The sequence below is a fragment of the Peromyscus leucopus genome, chromosome 1, assembly GCF_004664715.2.
Source record: "Peromyscus leucopus breed LL Stock chromosome 1, UCI_PerLeu_2.1, whole genome shotgun sequence".
Classification (NCBI taxonomy): domain Eukaryota; kingdom Metazoa; phylum Chordata; class Mammalia; order Rodentia; family Cricetidae; genus Peromyscus; species Peromyscus leucopus.
Window position 1 is genome coordinate 166,023,729 of NC_051063.1, and position 22,656 is coordinate 166,046,384.

Consider the following 22,656-nt stretch of genomic DNA (forward strand, 5'->3'; position numbering starts at 1 on the left):
AACATTTCACAAAAATACTACCCATGCTTCTCTCTCGAGGCAGCTCTTTGTGGGGAATTTAACTCCTCCAATGGTGTTTTGTTTTCTAAATATTGTCCATCGAGGGCCTTCGATACTTTCTGCAATCAGGACAAGTGAGCAGAAGCAGCAGATGCAAAGCCCGGAGTGGTAGCAGAGGCCCGGCTTCACCGGGACTCAGGACGCTGAGGCAGGGGGATTGAGTGTTCAAAGACAGCCTGGGAGACTTTTTAAAGCCATTTCTCAAAATAAGATGTAAAAAGTGGGTGGGGTATAGGTCAGCAGTCCTGCTGTAGATAGGGGGGCAGAGGCTGAAGTCTGCACCTGGATGGGTACCTCCTTCCCACCCGTCTGAGGAGCCTGGGGAAGGGCCACACACCTGACTCCTTCAACTGAGCTGTTTGTGGGATCAGGTGTTTTTTTTTTCTTTTTCTCCACCTTCTTTTTCTTATTTGAGGTAAGGTCTCATTTATCTCAGGCCGGCCTTGAATGCACTGCATTGCAGAAGGTGGCCTTGAACTCCTGATCCTCCTGCCTTCACCTCCCAAAGGCTGAATGACAGGAAAGTGCCACCACACCTAGTTGATGTGGCGCATGCTCCTTGAACTCTCCAAGTGAGCTACAGCCCCATCCTGACGTGTGTGTGTGTGTGTGTGTGTGTGTGTGTGTGTGTGTGTGTTCATGCATGTATGGAGGCCAGAGGACAGCTTTAGATACCATCTCTCAGGTAGTAACCATGTCCTGTGAGGAGGTCAGGTAGTGAGCTCCTGGTATCCCCGGCCTGAAGAACAGACACCTGCCGTCACACCTGGCTTTTGATGTGGGTTCTGGGAGTCCAGCTCTGGACCTGCTGCCAACTGGGCAAATGCTTCACTAGCTGTGTGTGTGTGTGTGTGTGTGTGTGTGTGTGTGTGTGTGTGTGTGTGTTGTTTGTTGGGCTGTATGTGTGTGTGCGTGTGTGTGTGTGTGTGTGTGTTGTTTGTTGGGCTGTGTGTGTGTTGTTGTGTTGTTTGTTGGGCTGTGTGTGTGTGTGTTCACATGTGTGTGTGTGTTGTTGTGTTGTTTGTTGGGCTGTGTGTGTGTTGTTTGTTGGGCTGTGTGTGTGTGTTGTTTGTTGGGCTGTGTGTGTGTTTGTTGGGCTGTGTGTGTGTGCGTGCACGAGCATGCACACACGCACGTGCATACACAAGAGACAGAGGGGGTTGTTTATCTGCTTTGTGCATGTGATGAGAATATTAACATTTTGTTGGCAATGGGAAATACGCATTTTCGAGAGGGTTGCATCTTGCATGTGTGTGCGCTCATGCACGTGACTACGAGCAGCCAGGGGCTGCAGTGCAGGGGTGAAGGTCAGAGGGCACACTTGGAGTTGGAGCTCCTTCCACTCTGTCTGGGCCAGGTCTCTGCTGTAAGCCACTGAGTGTGCAGCGCTCTGAGCGCTTCCTTGTCCAGGGTTGTGTGGGTTCTGGGAGTCTGAACTCAGATCCTCCAACCCGCAGTGTGTACTGCCGGAGGGCAGGGTGAGCAGAGTTCTCCTCTTGCATGCTGGGACTACGACCAGGAGACAACATGTCCTTCCTTTGACCTCAGTCCCATCCCCACCCACCCCATGCCCTGACCCTAAAACACTGTGACCAAGAGGTCCTTCAGGGCACAGGCACCTTCTTCCTCCGGCAGCTCAGCTCCCATCAGTTCCCATGGGCTCCGTGTCCAGGGACATTATGGAAACCCCCCTGACCTCAACTTCATCCTGGGCAAAGTGAGGATAACAGGCCCCTCTGTCAGAGCTACTGAAAAGTTTGGGGGCTTGGGAGTGGGGGTGGGGTCCAGGCGTTAGAGGGCTCAGGGAGCGGAGCGTGGCACTTACAGCACCAGCATGGTGTGAAACAAGGCCATGGTGGCCCACACGTCTCTCCCATCACCCCACGGACAGCTGTCACACTGAACATGTAGAGCTGTATTGGCCTCTGCGCCCCGGGGCCACCTAGTCCTCACTTGGGCAGACTAAGACTCCACCTCCATGAAGGAAGTGAAGGCTGGGAGTCATCTTCCCCAACTGCACTTCCTCCCAGCCCAGGAGAGGCAGAGGAGGCCTCCCGCCCTGCCGGCCCTTACTTAGGACAGCAGAGCACCGAGGCCTGGGAGAGGGAGACAGCGATCAGGAGGGAGAACCAGGGCGCCTCCTCAGCACAGCTCCTTGCACCCGCTAGTTCATGCCGGAGGGGACTCCAGGCTCTGGCCGGAGGAAGGAAGGAGGCCAGTCCTGGCCTGGGGGACTCAGTGGCCGAGCCTGTACCAACGCCTGGCCTCAGCCATGTTCTAGCCACCGAAGAAGTCCCTGAGGGAAAGGAAGGCACCTTATCAAAGGACAAGGGACAAACACGGAAGCCACCAGCAGAACAGCTGGTCTGCTTTGCTTTTTTTGATGTGTGTGTGTGTATGTGTGTAGTTTTGTATGGGGAGGGGTATGGGTGTGTGGTGTGGTATGTGTGCATGTGTGTGTGTGTGTGCTGTGTGGTATGTTGTATATGATATATGTGTGTGGTGTGGTATGTGTGTGTGTGTGTGTGCTGTGTGGTATGTTGTATGTGGTGTGTGTGTATGTGTGTGCGTGTGTGCCTTTGGTATGTTGTATGTGGTGTGTGTGTGTGCGTGTGTGCTGTGTGTGCGTGTGTGTGTGTGTGTGTGTGTGTGTGTGTATGTATGTTGTATGTGGTATGTGTGTGGTGTGTGTGTGTGTGTGTGTGTGTGTGTGTGGTGTGTGGAGGCCAGAGGTTGGCATCAAGTGTCTTCCTTGCCCCCCCTCACCTTTTTACCTGATGCTCACTTATTAGTACATTGCCTGGCTTTCCAGTCCCAGGAAGCGGCCTGCCTGCATCTCCCCAGTGTTGGGGTTCAGATGTATACCGCTGCACCCAGATTCTTATGTGGGCTCTGGAGGTCAAACTCAGGACATCAAGCTTGCATGGTCAACACTTATCTGAGTCAGCCATGTCCCCAGTCCAAGTATCTTTCAAACTTGAAAACAAAAAACTGTGACATAAAAACCAAACAACCATAACCTCATAAGCTTGCTCAACTTTTTTCCCGGCTTCATTACATTCAGGACGTATGAAAACGATTTATCTTAATAGCATTAGGATGAACGTCCACTTAATCATTTTCCTACCACAGTTAAATTTTTAATAAAGGATCTCCTGACAGTTTGTTTTCTTAAAAGCCCCACAGAACAGTGCGATTCGCTCACCTCCAGCACTGGTTACGGACTGCCACAGACATGCGCGGTGCCCACGGGAGGCCAGGCCCCTGGCACGAGTGTCCCCTCGGTCCTCTGCTCTGGCACGGAGCCAGGCGAGGATCAGCACATGTTGCTGAAGGACTAAGGGGATGGATGTGGCCAGCTGGGGTCTGTCACCGCAGACCCCGGGCCTCCCTGTCTCCTGTCACCAGTGTTGGACAAGAGACTGCGGACTCCCTGCTCCAAGAGCAGGTCGCCATGGTGCTTGTCAATAATTGTATTAGGGTTCCCTAGAGGAATACAACTGATGGATGGAGATATGCCACAAGGCTACTGTCATGGCTATTCTTGGTTGTCAACTTGACGACACTTGGAATGAACTAAAACCCCAATGGCTGGGCACAACTGTGAGGGATTTTTTTTTCATATTAAATAATTTGAGCCTGGCACGGCAGCTCATGCCTTTAATCCCAGCACTCGGGAGGCAGAGATAGGCGGATCTCTGAGTTCGAGGCCAGTCTGGTCTACAAAGTGAGTTCCAGGACAGTCAAGGATATACAGAGAAACCCTGTCCCAAAACAAACAAAAAATTAAATAATTTGAAGTGTGAAAAGCAACTTCTAATCTGGATCTTTGAAGTGGGAAGATTCACCTTTAATCCAGATCTCCTGAGGTGAGAAGATCCACCTCTAATCTGGGCCACACCTTCTGTCTAGAGTGTTTCAGATGGTGTTGGGGTACTGAGGCCCATCACCCAAGCAGGCTGGAAGCTCCACGGTTACACCACAATGGGTGATTAATTATCATACTGCAGGATCTGCACGGTCAGGACTGTGTCTGTCCCGTGCACATCTATCCCCAAGGCCCAGAACGACATGGACATTCAGACCTCAGAGATCCATAAACCAGCATGCTGGTGCTTGCCTGGGCTTCCAGGGCAGCCAGAGCTGTATGGCAAGCCCACCTCAAAAGGTGTCGAGGGCAGAGGGAGGCTGGCATTGTCGCTCAGTTGGTGTAGTAGTGCTGGCCTACCATATATGAGGCCCTGGGTTTGATCTTCATGGGGCAGACCTGTCATCCCAGCATGGAGATGGAGGCAGGAGGGTTGAAGTTCAAGCCATCCTTGGACTGTTAAGGAGATTGAGGCCAGCCTAGCCAAAAAGGAAGGGAGAAGAAAGGAAGGAAGAAAGAAAGGAGGAAAGGAGGGAAGGAAGGAAGCAGGGAGGGAGAGAAGGAGAGAGGGAGGGAGGGAGGGGAGAGGAAAAAGGAAGGAAGGAAGGAAGGGAGGGAGGAAGGAAGGAAGGGAGTCTTATGAAGAGATCAGCACCTGCAACTGTGTGGCCAGGTGGTCCCTACAGCTCACACAGCACAGGTCACCCCTAAGCCCTGCCCCCCTGGCTTGGGTGGCCAGGCCTCCATGTCTTGATCCAGAAGAAGGCAAGTTTGAGTCCCGATTCCGAGAGGAGACAGAACTGACTTTGCTCTTTAGAGCCTTGCATTCCTTCACGTATGGGGGGGGAAGAGGACGTGGCTGACCAGCCCTATGACAGGATTTCCAACTGCAGCCTGAGAGCCAGCGCGCGCGCGCGCGCGCGCACACACACACACACACTCTCTCACACACACACACACTCACACACACTCACACACACTCTCACACACACTCTCACATACACTCACACTCACACACACACTCACACACACTCACACACACACTCACACTCACTCACACACACACACTCATACACACACACACTCACACACACTCTCTCTCTCTCTCACACACACACACACTCACTCAAACACACACACTCACCTTGCTGGGGCCCCTTGGGATGGCTCTTTGCTTTAGATACAGAAGTAGGATCAGCCTTGTATTGTTTGGGCCGGGAAGAGAGGAATCGATAGCTGTGCTCTTGAGGCACGCCTGTTCCGATTTAAGGTTGTTGCAGGGAGGTATAAACATGTCATCCCAGCATTCAAGAGACTGAGGCAGGAGACTTTGAAGCCATCCGGGACTACATGATAAGATGTCTAACAGGAAAAAAAAAAATAATAATAAGAAAAAAGAGAGTGTTTGCTTAGTCAATGTTGTACTGTTGCGAAGAGACGCCATGACCACAGCAACTCTTACAAAGGAAAAGCATTTAATTGGGGCGGCTTATAGTCCATTGTTACCATGGCAGGGGAAGCATGGCAGCATGCAGGCAGATATGGTGCAGGAGAGGCTGCTGAGAGTTCTGCATCCCAGTCAGCAGGAAGAGAGAAGGAATCACTGGGCCTGGCCTGAGCATTTGAAACCCCAAAGCCCACCCCCAGTGACACACCTCCTCCAACAAGACCACACCTCCTGATCCCTCAAGTAGCACCACTCCCTAAGGCCAAGATTCAAATATATGAGCCTTTGGGATCCATTCCTATTCAAACCGCCTTCGTGTTTTAAGATAAGCACTAGAGAGAGGAGGCCATCTATAAATTCTAAAGCAGTAGAGAGTAGATGGGATGAGAAGAAATCCACTCCAGAGGAGGTAAGAAAGGATAGGTGTAAACATCAGGTAGCACTGAGTGATTCCTGTGAATTCACGGTTGCAATAAACGCAAATAAGCTAAGCTTTCTACCAAAAGCCAGGGACGTCAGGGTGGGGTTGGGCCTGGGTTCCTGGAGTGATTGCCTAGCACGCATGAAGCCCTGAGTTCAGTCTCCAGCCAGCCGTGTGAACCAGGTGTGGTGGCACTCTCTCGGCACCCCAGCACTTGGGAGGTGGAGAAAGGAGGATCAGGAGTTCAGGGTCTTTCTTGGCTGCATAGTGAGTTTGATGGCCTTGCCTAAAACTCACAATCCTGCCTCCTTGAACTCACAGCAACCCTCCTGCCTCAGCTCCCCAAGTGCTGGGATGGTAGGCATCAGCACACTCTGATTTGGTCACTGGGGACTGGCATTGTCACTCATGCCGAACAATCAGCAGGCAGCCCCCCGGCACCCCTGGGTGCTGTCTAGCACGGGTCTGTATTGGCGACTCTCTTTCCTCATCAGAGTTTCTGACAAAGGCAACTTCAGGGGAGGAGGGCTTATTATGGCTCACAGTTCTGGGTGGTGCTGGCCAATCTGTCGGTGAAGGCATGGGTGGCAGGTGTGTCCTGGTCACACTGCATCCAGTCCACAGGTGTTCAGCTCAATTTCCCCTTTTCATTCAATCCAGAACCCCAGCCCATAGGACGGTGCCCTCCACACCCAGGGTGGGTCTTCCACCTCTATGAACCCGATCTAGAAACCCTTTGACAGGTGTACCCAGTCTTGTGTCCTAGTGACTAGATCCTGTTAAGCTGACTGTATTACCCATCACAAGGCCTTACTCTCCCTGGCCCATCCACCCTCAGACCTGGCTCAGTGACCTAGGCATTGAGCTGAATGCTCTGAGTGCAGACCTCATTGCCACGGTCTCTACACAAGGCTCACAGTCCAGACAAGAGTCAAACCAGTGGCAGCCAATATGATGGAGCTAGTAAAAACTCCGTGTGGTGAGTGGAACCATCTGGGGTAGGTGAGCAGGAGATACCAAATGTCTTTCCTAGGAGTTCCAGAAAGAGAGCATCTCAGGAGGGGGCTGAGAACCTAGACAGAGTATGACCAGTGAAGCGGACCTGTGTGTGCTCCCCTGGTGTGACTGGAGCAGAGGAGAGGGTGGTAGAGAGCAGTGTGTGTGTGTGTATGCGCACAGACATACACTGAAGTCACTGAGGTCAGAACTGTACCTTGAATAACTCTGGCCACTGATTTGAAGGGAAAGTGTTGGGGAAAAAGCAGAGGTCAGAACACAGGACAGGTATTGATGATGATCTGCTGAGTTGAAACTTCAGAACCAAATATTCCTGTGGGGCTGCAGTCACTGTTTTATCTGACCACTGCACACAGAACCTCACATATAATAGGCAAGTATTCTACCACTGAACCACACCCCCAGCTCCTCACAGGGGACTCTAGGCAGGGACTGTACTACTGAGTCATGCTCCCAGGCCCTCTCTGGGAGATCCTAGGGAAGTTCACTACCACTGAGCCATACCTCCAGCCCCTCACTGGATTAAACATGTATCATTAGGTTCAAGCTTCATTATTTCCTGGACTCTGGACCCACACTGTCTGGAACATTCAGATGTGGGTTTTACTAATCTCCCAACATTTCTCAATCCAATCTGATTAAACTTCAATTGGGATTGGTGACCCCATCACACACCTGTATTCCTGGCTACTCAGGAGGCCAAAACAGGAGGCTTGGCTCCAGGTCAAGGCCAGCCTGAGCTACAAAATCTCAAAAACTTGAAAGCTTAAAGTTTAATCATCTATAATTTTGTACACACAGAAAAGGAAATTGAGGCTGGAGAGATGCCTGCACACTTAAGAGCACTTGCTGCCCTTGCAGAGAACCTGGGTTCAGTTCCCAGCATCTGGTTCCAAGGGACCCGATGCCCTCTTCTGGCCTCTGTGGGTACCACACACATGCTGCACATACACACCTGCAGGCAAACACTCCTACACACAAAATAAATACTTTTCAAAGAACGAAGAAGGGCATGAATGGATGTGTGTTGAATGGCTAACATGGCTGAATACTGTTTTCCAGACTTTCCTTTCCTTGCTGTTTTTCCTTACAAGGCGCACAGGTGACTCCCATCAATAGGAAAGAAAGGCTTACAGATGCTTGTTCTGTTTGCGGTTCTGACTTGGTACCAGCCAGGCTTGGTCCAGGGGACCAGACAGTGTGCCTTGAGGAGCCTCTTCCCTCCACAGCCCCTCTCTCTATCCTCCACACTTGAAATCTCAGTCCAGGCTCCAGCCACTTAACCTACCACAGTGAGTGGGACTTCCTGAGTTTTCTTCTTAAGGGCCAGAGTGGAGGTGGGGTGAGACTTGGTCTCACTGCATAGTCCAGGGTGACCTCAATTCACAATAATCCTCCTGCCTCAGACTCCCAAGTGCTGGGACTAATTCTGTGTGTGAGTCACCGTGCTCTGCTCTCTCACCTCTTTCACTTTCCCCTAAAACCACAGCACCTCCATGGACCAGGAAGGTGCCTAGGTTTTTCACTGTCCTCATGAAATGTGGACAATGGCAATGAAATGCTCAATGGCAAAGCACCCACGTAACTCAAGTGAGGAGCTAGGGGTGTGGCTCTGTGATCAGATGAATCTGAGAGCCCTCTAGGCCATGGGTTCCCCAGCACCAAGAAAGAGTGGGTGTCCCAGACAGGAGTTCTAAGAGGACATAGTTACAAGCTCATTCTGCTGCAGAGGGAAGCTCTGTGCTCAGAAACCCAGGGCCCAGGCTCTGTGAGTGACACACAGCCACATCACACCCATGGGGGATACAGCCAGGACATCCTCCAGAGCAGGCAACCCTGATCCTGGCATGGAAGGGCTGGGAAGTTGACCATGAGAGGAAGTAGCTAGCGCTTGGAGGCCGGGGGAAGAGCAGAAACACAGGCTTGGAGGCAGGAGTGAGTTTGCAGCCCCGGGGCACTCCTTGGGCCGTGTGATAGAGAGAGAGCTCAGAAGGAGGAGGAAGGCGATGGCAATGGGCTGCTTGAAGCCTGGGCTGTGGCTCTCAGGGGATCTTGGCTAGGATGCAGTTGACAGAGTGGCTGCCTAGCATGCAGAAAGTCCAGGGCCCCAGCCCCAGCACTGCATAAATCACATGTTAGTGAATGCCTGGAATCTCTATATCCAGTAATACCACCAGGTAAGTGGAAGCAGGAGGATTTGGAATTCAAGTTATCACATCCTGTGAATTCAAGGCCAGCCTGGGCTACATGAGACCCTGTCTTGATTTTTTTTTTTAAGTTTGTTTGGGACATCACTGTCCCTGTCATATAGGTGTGCAGCTTGAACAGGGTAGGAGGACACCGTAGCAAGCTGTGCGTAGGGAAGTGACAGTCTGTGGGTCTAAACACCTTTGCAGGGGATGCTGGGGGGATGCGGGTGGGGTGGAGCTGGGGATGGGGATGGAGAGGAGGAGAGAGAGTTGAAACACTGAGGGTGGGGGTGGGGCTTCAGGGCTGATGCCCTTGAGCTGTCTTCTGCAGGTGGTGCATTAATGAAGGCTTTGGGTTAGTAGGTCAGGCTCCACTCCCCGGGGTGGAGTGCCCTCCAAGCCCATGTGAACAATAGTGAGGATCCTGAGGCGAAGAGAAGTCAGCGCTCAAGGAACTCCAACAGCCTAAAGCATGTGCATGGTCTCTTCTCAGCTAACTGCCTCTGCCCCCTTCCTCTCCTGAGGGATTTGACCCGGACAATGGTCGGGTGACATGTCCCACAGTCACGAAGGGGAGGCAGTGCTGGGGGAGGACTGTGCTGCTCATTGCCTCCACAGCCTCGATTTCTGTATCTGTCCATAAAAACAGACAGCAAGAGGGAGGCAGGCCCACCAGCTCAGCACCAGCAAGCCGTGTGGTGAGCTCCTCCTCCTTTTGGAAGCAGAGAAATTACAGGGCTGTTGAAGGATGAATGGCAGGCGTGTGTGGAAAGCATCATGGGGCAGAAGAAGCATGAGTAAGTCAGGCATGGAGGCACAGGCTTGACTTCCCAGTTAGTCAGAAGCCTGAAGTACCAAGATCAAAAGTTTGAGGCCAGTCTCAGGAACTTAATGAGACCCTGTCTCCAAATGAAAAGTAAAAAGACAGCTGGGGATTAAGGTAGATGGTAGAAGACCTGCCTAGAGTCCCCCAGTGAGGGGCTGGGGTGTGGCTCAGTGGTAGAGCCCCTGCCTAGAATCCCCCAGTGAGGGGCTGGGGTGTGGCTCAGTGGTAGAGCCCCTGCCTAGAATCCCCCAGTGAGGGGCTGGACATGGCTCACTGATAGAGCACCCACCTGCCTAGAATCCCCCAATAAGGGGCGAGGCGTGACTCCGTGTAGATCATCTACTTCAAGTCCTCCAGTGAGGGTCTCTACAGCGGCTCAGTCATAGAGCCCCTGTCCAGCACCTTGTATCTCGGAGGCCCTGGGTCTCGTCCTTAGCACCACATACTGATCACTGAGTCTCATTCTCCTGCTGTGAACTGGAAAATCCTGCTGTTCCCAGGCTTGTCAGATCCACTGACGCTAGTCTCCCTGCAGGTGATCCGCACAGACACATTCAAGCACCTCAGGCACCTGGAGATCCTGCAGCTGAGCAAGAACCTGGTGCGCAAGATTGAGGTGGGCGCATTCAATGGGCTGCCTAGTCTCAACACACTGGAACTTTTCGACAACCGGCTGACCACAGTGCCCACACAGGCCTTCGAGTACCTGTCCAAGCTCCGGGAGCTGTGGCTGCGCAACAACCCCATCGAAAGCATCCCATCCTATGCCTTCAATCGCGTGCCCTCACTGCGCCGCCTGGACCTGGGCGAGCTCAAGCGGCTGGAGTACATATCAGAGGCGGCCTTCGAGGGGCTGGTGAACCTGCGCTACCTCAATCTGGGCATGTGCAACCTAAAGGACATCCCCAACCTCACGGCGCTTGTGCGCCTGGAGGAGCTGGAGCTGTCAGGGAACCGGCTGGACCTAATTCGCCCCGGCTCTTTCCAGGGCCTCACCAGCCTGCGCAAGCTGTGGCTGATGCATGCCCAAGTGGCCACCATCGAGCGAAATGCCTTTGACGACCTCAAGTCGCTAGAGGAACTCAACCTGTCCCACAACAACCTGATGTCGCTGCCACACGACCTTTTCACACCCCTGCACCGCCTAGAGCGCGTCCACCTCAACCACAACCCCTGGCACTGCAACTGTGATGTGCTGTGGCTCAGCTGGTGGCTAAAGGAGACGGTGCCCAGCAACACCACGTGCTGCGCACGCTGCCACGCGCCCGCTGGCCTCAAGGGCCGCTACATCGGTGAGCTGGACCAGTCACACTTCACCTGCTACGCCCCGGTCATCGTGGAGCCACCCACAGACCTCAATGTTACCGAGGGTATGGCGGCCGAGCTCAAGTGTCGCACAGGCACATCCATGACCTCTGTCAACTGGCTGACACCTAATGGCACGCTCATGACGCATGGTTCCTACCGCGTGCGCATCTCAGTCCTGCACGATGGCACGCTCAACTTCACCAATGTCACCGTGCAGGACACGGGCCAGTACACGTGCATGGTGACAAACTCGGCCGGCAACACCACTGCCTCGGCCACGCTTAACGTGTCGGCTGTGGACCCTGTGGCCGCAGGGGGGGCTGGGGGCGGGGGCCCCGGGGGTGGGGGCGGTGCAGGGGGCGCGGGCGGCTACACCTACTTCACCACGGTGACCGTGGAAACGCTGGAGACACAGCCGGGTGAGGAGTCGCAGCAGCCCCGGGGTACGGAAAAGGAGCCCCCGGGGCCCACGACCGATGGCGCATGGGGCGGTGGCCGGCCTGATGCCGCAGCCCCGGCCTCGGCGTCCACCACGGCGCCGGCCCCACGCTCCTCGCGGCCCACGGAGAAGGCGTTCACGGTGCCCATCACGGACGTGACGGAGAACGCGCTTAAGGACCTAGACGACGTCATGAAGACCACCAAAATAATCATCGGCTGCTTCGTGGCCATCACCTTCATGGCCGCTGTGATGCTGGTGGCCTTCTACAAGCTGCGCAAGCAGCACCAGCTGCACAAGCACCACGGGCCCACGCGCACTGTGGAGATCATCAACGTGGAGGACGAACTTCCCGCCGCCTCCGCTGTGTCGGTGGCCGCGGCCGCCGCTGTGGCGGGAGGCGCGGGCGTGGGCGGGGACAGCCACCTGGCCCTTCCGGCGCTGGAGCGAGACCACCTCAACCATCACCACTACGTGGCGGCCGCCTTCAAGGCACACTACGGCGGCAACCCAGGAGGCGGGTGCGGGGCCAAGGGCCCCGGCCTCAACTCCATCCACGAACCTCTGCTCTTCAAGAGCGGCTCCAAGGAGAACGTGCAAGAGACACAAATCTAAACCTGGGCGCGCAGGGACGCAGGACGTCGGCCGGGGATGCTCCTGCTTGCCGCGCTGCCTGGCGGCGGCGCCGCCCCACATCCTGCAACAGGAAAGGACCTGGAGATCAGGAGAGGTGGCCCGGCCCTCCACCTTGCCGTATCCTCTGCCCACCTGCCCTGCCCGCCACCTTCCAGGGGAGAGGAGCTTCTTCGAGGGGTACCCTTTCCCCTCATCCCAGCCCTCCTTTTATGGCTCTTTCTTTTTTCTTTCTTTCTTTGCAGTTTGACGCCTGTCCTTCCCTCCTCCTCCTCCACCCTCAAAACACAAGAGACAGACAACTTCACCAGAGCCCAGGGGGCAACTCCGACAATGTCCCCAACAGCGAGCTCCACTCGCGGCCCTGGCCGGCCCCACCCGCCCCACAGACTCTTTTGATACTGAAGGGAGGTTTGCGTCAATCACTACCTGCTCTGTAATTACTTTAAAAAAAAAAAAAAAAAAACATGGAAAAAGTAAAAAAAAAAATTTTTTTTTGGTCATGAAAGTATTGAAGACGGTGCACAAAGCCACTGTGGGTGGGACCAGGAGAGGATGGCCAGCCAGTGATGCTGTCCTCCCAGGAGGGGAGAGTGGGCACCCCGAAGTTACAGCTCTGGGACTCTCCATTCCCAAGATCCCGGAGAGGAACAGGCTCACCCAGCACATAGCCTTGTTCCATCTTCCTGGCTGCCCTTCCGGGGATGTGCTAGGGTCTTGCCCTCTGCCCTTCTCCTGTGTGTCTGTCTCCATCTCCTTGCTGGCTGTCTTTCCTTTCTGACTCTGGTGCCTGACTCGCACACACGCACACGAACACACACACACACACAACCCAGAAGGACCTAGGACAACAGAACTGTGGGATGTTGGGGTTCTGAGGGCTGCAAGTCCAAGGTCACAGTGCTGGCAGGGCTGGGCTCCCTCTGAAAACTGGCAGGAAAGCTCCCTCCCCGACAGCAAGCTCCGGCGGCGCTCGCCTCTCCTGGTTGCTGGGGCCATCCATGTGTGCCTCCCCAGAGGAGGGATGCCATCATGCTGTTTAGGGGCTTCACAGCAGCAGAACCTCTCCTGACATGACCATCTGCAGGCACAACTGTCCAGGAAGACCACGACTGATGATCTGAAGGTCAGGGCTAGTGGTTGTGTCCCCACAGGAGAGTCTCCTCCATTTCACACACATCACTGGCTAGTCAGGAGACAGTTTGTACAAGGGAGGGCACACAAAATAAACAGGCCTGGGCCACATGAGGGACATTGTAAACAGACCAGGGCACATGGAGGGTAGAGTCACCTGCAGGATCTGCCATCACCAAGGAGGAAAATGTGCAGCTAGGCCAGGACTGGGTGGTGGGGGAGTGGAGATATTAGTGACATCTCAGAGTGACCCACATTGTCCAAGGTTCAGCCTCCAGAGAAACAGGATTGCCCAGGAAGTCTGAGGAGGCCTAGGGAGGTAGAGAGGTAGCCAGAGCCAAGCATTCAGCACATGGCCACCTGGCCTGTCATGCATACATAGATCTAGACCCTATGTGGGCACTCAAGGCCCCAGGTACACACCCTTCACCAGAGACAGGAGAGCAGGAAGTCCCCCCAGAACTCCTTGCCCCCTTCTCCCTGACCCTACCTCTTTCCAATGTTTCTACCCCCACTGCATCTTCTCTGTCCCAGCGCTAAGTGGCTTCTTTATCTGTGACAACTGTCAGATGTCTGGCCCTATCTCCCTCCCTGTCCGGCTCCTCTGTGCTGAGGAAGTCTAGGACAGGGCTGTTGCGCATGCACTTGGAGTTCTCTCTCCATCTTTCCTGCCTTCTCTGCAGCTATCTCAGCTAGGATCCTGGTTACCATGGCAACACTGCGGCTGTACCAGGTGGCAATGGGGGCAGGGAGCTGGCCTGCTGCAGCCTGCCTTGTCCTATGCCAGGCCTGCCAGGCAATGGCTGGACTCGCTCTGGGGGCACTTTAGGAACTCCTCCAGCTACGCAGGCCCCTTCTTCATGAATGGGATGGGGGTGGGAGAGGGTGCAGGGGACCAGGAATACAAAGAGGCAGGCAGGAGACTGTAGCCTCAAGGTGATGAGTGATGCACAGGCCAGTTGAGGTGAGCTCAAGGGCAATTAGACTGTAGGGTGGGGGAGGGGACTCTGGCCAGGACTGAGGGGCATGACTGAGGGGCATGGAGGACTGGGGAAGACCGGACACAGGTGGGGCATGAAGGACCACATGACATTCCAGCCAGATGAAGAGGTCTGCAAGGGACCTGGTGGAGGACCCAAGTTCCTATCCCCACTTCTTCCTCTATCCCAAGCAAAATACAGTTTCCATGACAACCTGCTGGCCAGCCTGAGAGGAGGGGGTGCTGCAAAGGGATTTTTCTACCTCATGAGGCATGGGAGATGTGGGGCGCACAGGGGGCAGCGGAGCAGTGAGCACAGAGCCACAGGAGGCCTAGCTCCCAAGCCACTGTGCCAGCCACCACAGGAGGGAGAGGCCTCACACAAAAGCACCCCACCCCCACCACCCTGCTCCCTCCCTCTGGCTCCAGTGGAGAGGGTCAAGGGTCAAGCTCCAAAGATCATTCACTGCTTATGCCCAGCAAGCACTGAAGAGCCCCCACAACCGGACACCGTGCTAAAGGCCATGGCCTCCAGTATGGCCCCTCTAGTCCCTCAGAAGGTGGGGATTGTAGGTTATGGCCGCCTGGGTGAGTCTGAACTAACCTGGGGCCTCCTTCTATGGCCCTATCCTAAAGTCCCAGAAACATCTGTTCCCACATATCTTTCACTCTAATCTGCCAGCCCAGCCTGCCTTCTGCCCACACACTGGGCCTTCCTCTATCTGGTTCTCTGTCTCTGTCTCCCTCTCATGTGTGTGTGTGTGTGTCTGGGTGTCTGCCTCTCTCTAGGTCTCTGTCTTCTCTCGGGGTCTCTCAGTCTCTTTCTCTCTCTCTGACTTTCCTCTTGGTCTCATCTTGTCTCTCTTCTGTCTTGGTCTCTGTCCCTCTTTCTGTCTCTCTCTCTGTGTCTGGGCCTCTGTCTCTCCTCTTTGGCTTTCTATGTATTCTGTCTGCCTGTCTATCTCTTCCTCCTTCTGGGTCTCTCTCTAGGTCCCCCCCTCTCTGTCTGTCTCTTTGTCTCTCTACACCTCTGTCCCTCTCTCCTCTCTGGTTCTCGTTCTCTCTCTCTCTCCTCTCTCTCTCTCTCTCTCTCTCTCTCTCTCTCTCTCTCTCTCTCTCTCTCTCTCTCTCTCTCTCTCTCTCTCTCTCTCTCTCTCTCTCTCTCTCCCCTCTCTCTCTGCCTCTGTCCCTCTCTCTCGGTCTCTGTCCCTCACTCTCGGTCTCTGTCCCTCTCTCTCTCGGTCTCTGTCCCTCACTCTCAGGCTTTCTCTCTCGGGAATTCTGTCTCACTGCCCCATGTCTGCCCACCCTTCTCTGTGTCTCTCTCCATCTCCCTGAGTAGGGGAGTGGTCTCTGTTCTTTGGTTGGATCTCTAGCCTCTCCTTCTCTGCAGGACAATCCCTTGTGTCCCGCCTTCTGGCGCAGGGATCAGAACTGGGCCTGGAACTTGTGTTTGTATGGAACCGGGACCCTGGACGAATGGCAGGGAGCGTGCCCCCTGCCCTGCAGCTCCAAGACCTTACTGCCCTTGGGGAAAGGTCAGTGGCTCACAGCAGAATAAACGCCTGCCCAGAGCTCCTGCCTGCTTCCCTGTGCCTCAGTGCACATAAACGAGAATACACCCACCGTCCCATTTCCCTCCCTAGCCAGGGTAAGGAGTGGCATCCCTCCAAACCCTGAGGAGACCTGATTCTTCTCCAAGGCCCTCCTCCATGTCTTCCAGGCACCCTGACCTTGTGGTAGAAGTGGCCCATCCAAATATAATCCACGAATCAGGGGTACAAATCCTGCGCCATGCTAACCTCCTGGTGAGCCCCCTCACCCCTCAGTAAGTCCTTTTCTACGTTGGCTGCATCCCGCCCTACAGCAGTGATCCATGTCTTGGCCTTCCCTCTCTCTACCATCCATCACCCAAGGTGGGGTCTCCCTCAGCTCTGGCTGACCAGACCACAGAGCAACAGCTCATGGAGGCCTCAAACCACTGGGGCCACACCGTGTTTGTGGCCCGGGGAGCCCTGTGGGGGGCTGAAGACATCCGGAGATTGGATGCAGCCGGTGGCCTCCAGGTGAGAACCATCTGGGCTGCACCTGGGGGAACATGTAAGAGTTCAGCCTCCTGACCCTGCTATTGCTTCCAGAGCCTTCGAGTCACCATGGCCACACATCCTGATGGCTTCCGGCTGGAGGGATCCCTGGCTGCAGCACACACCAGTGGGCCCCGCACAGTGCTCTACGAGGGCCCCGTGCGTGGGCTCTGCCCCTTGGCCCCCCGAAACTCTAACACCATGGCAGCCGCTGCCCTGGCTGCCCCCAGTCTAGGCTTCGACCGTGTCATCGGGGTGCTTGTGGCTGACCTTAGGTGAGCAAAGGAAGTAGGTGGCCCAGCTGTGTACAGGCCAGATGGACTGACTGCTCTTCTCTGCTGGCTGCAGCCTCACAGACATGCACGTGGTGGACGTGGAGCTGAAAGGCCCTCCCGGGCCCACGGGCTGCAGCTTTGCCGTGCACACCCACAGAGAGAACCCAGCCCAGCCTGGCGCTGTCACCGGCTCTGCCACCGTCACAGCCTTCTGGCACAGCCTACTGGGTGCGGCCAGACCCCTCCAAGGTCCCTCGGCCTTTGTGCTCTGCACAACCCACATGTCGGGTGTCCCGCCCCGGCTTTCTGTCTTGGCCCATCCTTAGTTTTCACTCCCAGGCTTTACGACCTTTCTCTCCGAGTCTCAGTCCTCCTCTAGTCCCTCCATTGACACCCCACATCTGAGTATCCTCTTGGGTTGTGCCACACTACCACTTCAGAGCCCACGGTCGCCACGGCCGCCTGCATGTCTGTGTCGTCACCCGAGGCTTTCGTTCTCCCCACAGGCTGCTGCCAGCTCCCCTGCAGACCTGGGATCCACCTCTGCTGACAAGCCTTCGCCCCCACTGCCCCTGCTGTCACTTCGAACATTATGTGTCTCAGTAAACATCAGAATTGCGCCCGCTGTTCTCTTTGGCCTCTTTGGTTCCTTGTCCCCTAAGTCTATTACATCACGCTTCAAAACACAGGGTATGACGCCATAGCTGCGAGCGCGTGAGCACACACACCCCAACTTCCTGGAAGCTATCGCGAGAGCCCCAGTTACTATATTTCCCAGAAACCTCTAGGCAGCAGGGAGCCCTGGGGGTTGCACGAGAACTGGCTGCGTGGCCCGACGGGAAATGTAGTTCCGCGCTGCAAAGCGTCCCCGGAGGACTTCCGGATTGCGCGTCCAATATAGGCGCCCCGTGGAGGCCTTCGGGAATCGCAGTCCTGGGCGCGCAGGTCTCCGGGAGCTGTAGTCCGTCCCGCCTGCCCAGTCAGCGTGGTACCACCCGGCCGCTGCCCAAGGAATGCGAAAGCGGCTGGTCCCAGCGAGCAGAGAGGCCGAAGGGGTGAGGGCCGGGCGAGGGCCGTACGGAGGCGGGTGGGAGCGTGCCTGGTTGCCAGGTGACAGGGGGGGCTCCTGTTGCTTAGTGACTAGGAGAGGGCCTTGTTGCCAGGTGACGGGAGGAGAGAACCCTGGTTATTGACGAGGGGAAGTCTTCCGTTGCTAGGCGACCAGAAGAGACCCTGTTACCCAGAGACGGTGAAGGAGGAGTCCTCCATTGCTAGGTGATCAGAAAACGGACCGGGTTACCAAGGGGGTGGGGTGTGCTCTGTTGCTTGGGAACCAAAAAGGTATTGTTCCTAGGGACAGAAGGGGCGACACTCCGTTGCTAGGTCACCGTTTTGCTTAGAGACATGTAGTGGGGGTGGGTCTCTATTGCCAGGTGAGCAGACTGGGACATGAAGATGCCTCTTTGCTCCGGAAACAACCTAGGTAGCAGGGTCAGGGACCCCATATCCTCCCAAGCTGGTCTCGGTGCCCATCTCAGTGGCCATTGCCCAGGGACACAGGAGTCTGGAGACCCAGATGACCGAGATCCTGGGTCCCTAACGCGGTCTCTTCGTCCCACCCCCAGCAGGAGCCGAGGAGGGCATGTCTCAGGCCCCGGAAGCGCGGCCGAGCCCACCCTCAGTGTACCACGAGCGGCAGCGGCTAGAGCTGTGCGCCGTCCACGCTCTCAACAACGTCCTCCAACAGCAGCTCTTCAGCCAGGAGGCCGCAGACGAAATTTGCAAGAGGTGATTGCCATCGGACCTGGCCCTGGAAGAGCAGGGCTCAGAGGCACGGGAGCCTGTCTGGGGCGCTAGCAGGGCCAGGGCTCAGATCCCGAAGCCGTTGCCTGCTCCTCCACCTGCCGCTTCCCACAGCCTCGGCCCCGGCTTTGGCCTCGACCTCTCTTACCTGAACCCTGTCACAGCCTCCTAGCTGTTTTTCTCCTCCTGTCCATCCTACACATAGCCCCAGGGCTGCCTGCGCCCCCACTGCGTCTACCACTCTGTGGTCCCGAGCACCAGAGAATAGCCCAGGTCCTTCAGCCTGAACTCTAAGGCTTTGGGTCCTTGCCTTTCTGCTGTCTTCCTTCACTGCTCTCCTTGGCCCCAAACGGCCCCACTGTGGTGCCTCTGAGCTTTTACACAGGCTGTTCCCATATTCCACAAGGCATTCTTTATTTCTTCTTGGTCACCCGGGTGCCCCTCAGAATTTCAGCCATCACGTTCTTAAGAAACTCTCTTCCTAGTCCCACCTCTAGCCCCACAGTCCTTCCACAGACACGCAGACACCCCAGCCTGCAGTTTGTGTCCACGTCCAGAGGCAGTCCCTACGGCTTCCCACTGCTGCTGATCCAGCATCCTCAAACTGTCGGTTTATGTTAGAAGAGATTCCTCTTTAGATTCCTGTTCCTCTCCCTGCCAGCAGCTCTTTCATGCCAGGGCCATGCTGAACAGCTGGAGCTGAGGCAGATGTAATGAGGAGAGGGGACACAGAGAGGGAACACAGGTGTCTTCCTCCATGTCACTGGTCTCAGAAGAGCAGGGCCACATCTGGAGGGAGCTAGAAGGAAGGCTTGGGCACGGGGGGGATGGGTGGCTGGTAAGAGCTGGTGCTAAGGCTGTGCATGGCCCACCTGCCACCGGAGGAGGTGGGAGTCTGTGCTGGGGAGATGGGGCACCAGCAGGTCTGTGAACAGAGTAGGGCAGGGTATTACCAAATGGAAGAGGCACTCTGTTCAGATATGGTGACATGAGTCACACTGTCATTCGAGGGGGTTCTGAGACCAGTCTAGGGTCTAATGGCTCCTTTCCCAGAAGAAATGACACCCGAGGCTGGTCTGGAAAGAGGCTGTGATAGAAGGGTGGGTGGAAGGTCGGGGACTTCGTCCAGGGCACTCGAGAGTCGTGGAAGAGGTGGGAGCATGAGAGGGGCAAGACAGCCCAAGGCTTCTGGGGGTGGGCTGGAGGGGGAGACGAGTCTGGGAAGGGCTTCTGAGTGGAAAAAGACAAAAGCTTTAGCCAGGCTGAGAGCACAGGTGTTGGGGGTGGAGGAGAAAACAGGACTTGGGGCCCGATAAGCTGTGTGGGGCTTGAAGAGAGAGGAGAGTCCAAGGCCAGGCCCTGGACCTCTCCTGTTGTGTGGGAAGATGGAAGCCTGTCCAGGACTCCTAGCCTTGACTCTGCCCCCTCACCCCAGGCTAGCCCCAGACTCCCGGCTGAACCCTCATCGCAGCCTCCTGGGCACCGGCAACTATGATGTCAACGTGATCATGGCTGCCCTGCAGGGCCTAGGCCTGGCCGCTGTGTGGTGGGACAGGAGAAGGTAGGGCCGAGGCTGCGGGCCACACTGGCCCTGGGTGTGTGGGATGAAGCAGAGGATGGCTCCAAGGGCGGTGGGGGAGGTTTTTGCCTGGGAGGCTGTGGCAGATGGGGACTGACTGAATGATGGGCTAAACTGATAAACTTGGTACTGATCAAAGGGTGGTGTGAGGGTCCACATGAGCGCTCATGACTGAGGTGGGGAAAGATGGGAATTGGGTTAAGAGTGGAGAGACCAGCCTGTTGGCCCGAGGCAAAACTGAATCGGAAGCCGGCCTAGGCTGCATATGGAGTCCCTGACTCAGAAAGGCAAACAACAGAAAGTTGAGGGGCTGGGCCCCATTGGCAGAAGGCTTACCAGTGTGTATGAGACGGGTTCCATCCCCAGCACCCCATGAACGGCTGTAGTGATGCACACCTGGGACACCCGAGACTGCCTAAACAAAAGCAAAGATGATCTGACAAGTAGAGGGTCAGTGGGTGGGTGAGTGGCCCTTGGGGAGGGGAGCAGGATCCCAGGGCCTCTGGGGCCTCATGCTATGTCCCTCCCCTCCCCTCCCCAGACCGCTGTCCCAGTTGGCCCTGCCCCAGGTGCTAGGCCTGATCCTGAACCTGCCCTCTCCTGTGTCACTGGGGCTGCTGTCCCTGCCGCTGCGCCGTCGGCACTGGGTGGCCCTGCGCCAGGTGGAGGGCATCTACTATAACCTGGACTCAAAGCTTCGGGCACCTGAAGTGCTGGGGGACGAGGATGGTGTCAGGTGAGTGGCGAAGGAAGTAACAGATTGAGACCAGCACTGGGAAGAGCCCGCAGAGACATGGACCTGCCTGAACTGCCCAGATCTCAGTCTCCCCTCATCTCCGCAGGGCCTTCCTGGCAGCTGCCCTGGCCCAAGGCCTGTGCGAGGTGCTGTTGGTGGTGACCAAGGAGGTGGAGGAGGCCGGCAGCTGGCTGCACACAGGCTGACCTGCTGCCACAGCCCCGAGTATCCAGTGCCTGCAGCTCCAGGCCCCAGGAGGCCTGTGCCCTGCCCTAGGGTCCCCACTCCCCCAACCACTGCTGCCTCAATAAATCTGCTCTTTTCTATCTGCGCCTGAGCTCCTGGGGATGGCTCTCAGTCACAGACCGGTGCCCAGAGGGAGGCAGAAGCCAGAGACCAACATGCTGTCTCCCAAAATCAGTAGGGTAACGTAAGATGAAGCAGGGACCACTCCTCTCTAAGGTTTAGACCATCAGTGAGGAAGCAGGCTGACAGTAGTCACCAAAGATGGCCATGGGTCCAGCAGCCTGTGACCACGGACCTTGACTTCCCAAGTGCAGGGGAGCTGGACAGCACACAGGACTGGATATAACCAGTCTCTCTCAGGAACAATGGACTTGGTGGGTGGCTGGATAAAGTCACAGGGTCCTTTAAAGCAGGAGGCCAGCCCAGGGTAGCCCATTTAGAATTTCTGACCCCCACAGGGACAGCCAGTGTGTGAGATCTGAAGCTGTGATGAGGTTCCTCCCTGGCACAGCTGCCACCCTTTCCTCAGGTGAGCTGGGCCACCTGAGGAGGGCCAGCTTCCTCAGTCCTGCAGGAGGTGAGGAACAGACCGAAAGGCTGGTGAAGGAATATTTTCCTAGGGCACCAGACTGGAGCCAAAGAGGAGTGCCTCCATCACAGTCACCAGCCAGACATCCTCCAGAGGCTGTGAACCTCGAGGGGCCCCAAATTGGAAGTTGCTGATGTACCCAGAGTGCTGCGGCCCTGCTGTCACCACCACAGCTATTTGGGGAGGTGTTGGCAGACAGACCTATCTGGGACAGACTGGAAGGAGGACTGGAGCCAGGAGGAGGCCCTGAAGAGACAGTGGAGGTGATGGCATGAGCCCCAGGAGGGGAAGGAGGGGCCAGGATCTGGCCCTGAGCCCTAGGGCCTGTGGGAAACAAGGGGGGAGATTGTTCTCAGCTGAAGGGACAGGCCTGGGCAACAGGGGCCCAGGAGAGACTAGGGGTGAGGAGGGGCCCAGGTTGGGGTATGACACCCCGCCTTGGCCAGGATCTACACTGGTAGTGAATTCATCAGGAGTTGAAGGCTACATCCTGGCACCATGCTAGTAAAAGGCAGGGGCTTAAGACTTCTGAGGTCAAAGGGCAAGTTGCAAAGTAAAAACCAAGGCAGCATGTGGAGGACACATCCTGGATTGCCAGAGCACTCAGCCCTGGAGCCTGGGACCTTTGCTGCTCCCTGGCCTCTGTCTTTTCCAGCCTTCTAGCCCCTCTCTGGGTCTCCTTTGTCTGCCTGTCCTTCTCCATGTGTGTCCAAGTTAACTCTTCCATTCTGCCACCTCTCTCTCTGTGTGTGTGTGTGTGTGTGTGTGTGTGTGTGTGTGTGTGTGTGGCGCATGCGCGCGCGTGTGTGTCCTTTTCCCCTTTTTGAGACACAGTCTCGCTGTATAGTCCAAATTGGTCTCAAACTTGCCACGATCCTCTTGCCTCAAGTACCCAAGTACTGGAATTACAGGTGTAAGCCACCACACCCCATTACCCCATCTCTTCCCATGGCTCTGAAGTCCCTCTGGGTCTCTGGGCTGCTTACCTTCTCTATGCCTCCATCTCCCCCCTTCCTGCCCCAC

At 55.9% G+C, this 22,656-nt stretch overlaps 3 protein-coding genes and 1 long non-coding RNA gene across 11 annotated transcripts in view; 3 read left to right on the plus strand and 1 right to left on the minus strand.

Annotated features, from left to right (window-relative positions):
* Positions 1-12,674, plus strand: part of Lrrc4b (leucine rich repeat containing 4B) — a 36,176-nt gene extending 23,502 nt beyond the window's left edge. For both annotated transcript variants that reach the window (XM_028858832.2, XM_028858831.2), the window contains exon 3: positions 10,364-12,674. In XM_028858832.2, coding sequence (XP_028714665.1) covers positions 10,364-12,190 — 1,827 coding nt within the window. In that variant the 3' untranslated portion in view covers positions 12,191-12,674. The remainder of the gene's footprint in view (positions 1-10,363) is intronic.
* A 61-nt stretch (positions 12,675-12,735) lies between these two features.
* Aspdh (aspartate dehydrogenase domain containing) lies at positions 12,736-17,305 on the plus strand. 2 transcript variants are annotated; one of them, XM_037200319.1, is made up of 7 exons: positions 12,736-14,909; positions 15,715-15,859; positions 16,045-16,129; positions 16,238-16,387; positions 16,460-16,680; positions 16,754-16,908; positions 17,187-17,305. In XM_037200319.1, exons 1-7 carry the CDS (start codon positions 14,369-14,371, stop codon positions 17,228-17,230), a joined length of 1,341 nt encoding a protein of 446 aa, XP_037056214.1. In that variant the 5' UTR covers positions 12,736-14,368; the 3' UTR covers positions 17,231-17,305. The 2 variants fall into 2 exon arrangements, with proteins under 2 accessions (XP_037056214.1, XP_037056213.1); XM_037200318.1 differs by having other exon boundaries at positions 16,754-17,305.
* Positions 17,306-17,529: 224 nt separating this feature from the next.
* On the plus strand, positions 17,530-21,128 carry Josd2 (Josephin domain containing 2). 6 transcript variants are annotated; one of them, XM_028858834.2, is made up of 6 exons: positions 17,530-17,735; positions 17,844-17,955; positions 18,306-18,468; positions 19,919-20,044; positions 20,604-20,798; positions 20,905-21,128. In XM_028858834.2, exons 3-6 carry the CDS (start codon positions 18,323-18,325, stop codon positions 21,002-21,004), a joined length of 567 nt encoding a protein of 188 aa, XP_028714667.1. In that variant the 5' UTR covers positions 17,530-17,735; positions 17,844-17,955; positions 18,306-18,322; the 3' UTR covers positions 21,005-21,128. The 6 variants fall into 6 exon arrangements, with proteins under 6 accessions (XP_028714667.1, XP_028714666.1, XP_028714669.1 ...); XM_037200334.1 differs by having other exon boundaries at positions 17,648-17,735; positions 17,898-17,955; XM_037200337.1 differs by having other exon boundaries at positions 17,648-17,735; positions 17,898-17,955; positions 18,309-18,468.
* Positions 18,873-22,656, minus strand: LOC119086844. Its single transcript, XR_005090209.1, has 3 exons — positions 22,620-22,656; positions 20,399-20,477; positions 18,873-19,408 (listed from the first exon to the last, which is right to left on the minus strand). It is a non-coding gene; the product is annotated as an uncharacterized LOC119086844 (long non-coding RNA).

Coding starts and splice junctions, on each gene's coding strand:
- Aspdh (XM_037200318.1), top strand. CDS start 14,369: ATGACTGAGGGGCATGGAGGACTGGGGAAGACCGGACACAGGTGGGGC. Junction 15,860..16,044: donor CTTACTGCCCTTGGGGAAAG/GTCAGTGGCTCA, acceptor CATGTCTTCCAG/GCACCCTGACCTTGTGGTAG. Junction 16,681..16,753: donor GTGCTTGTGGCTGACCTTAG/GTGAGCAAAGGA, acceptor TGCTGGCTGCAG/CCTCACAGACATGCACGTGG.
- Josd2 (XM_028858834.2), top strand. CDS start 18,323: ATGTCTCAGGCCCCGGAAGCGCGGCCGAGCCCACCCTCAGTGTACCAC. Junction 18,469..19,918: donor GCAGACGAAATTTGCAAGAG/GTGATTGCCATC, acceptor CCCTCACCCCAG/GCTAGCCCCAGACTCCCGGC. Junction 20,045..20,603: donor GTGTGGTGGGACAGGAGAAG/GTAGGGCCGAGG, acceptor TCCCCTCCCCAG/ACCGCTGTCCCAGTTGGCCC.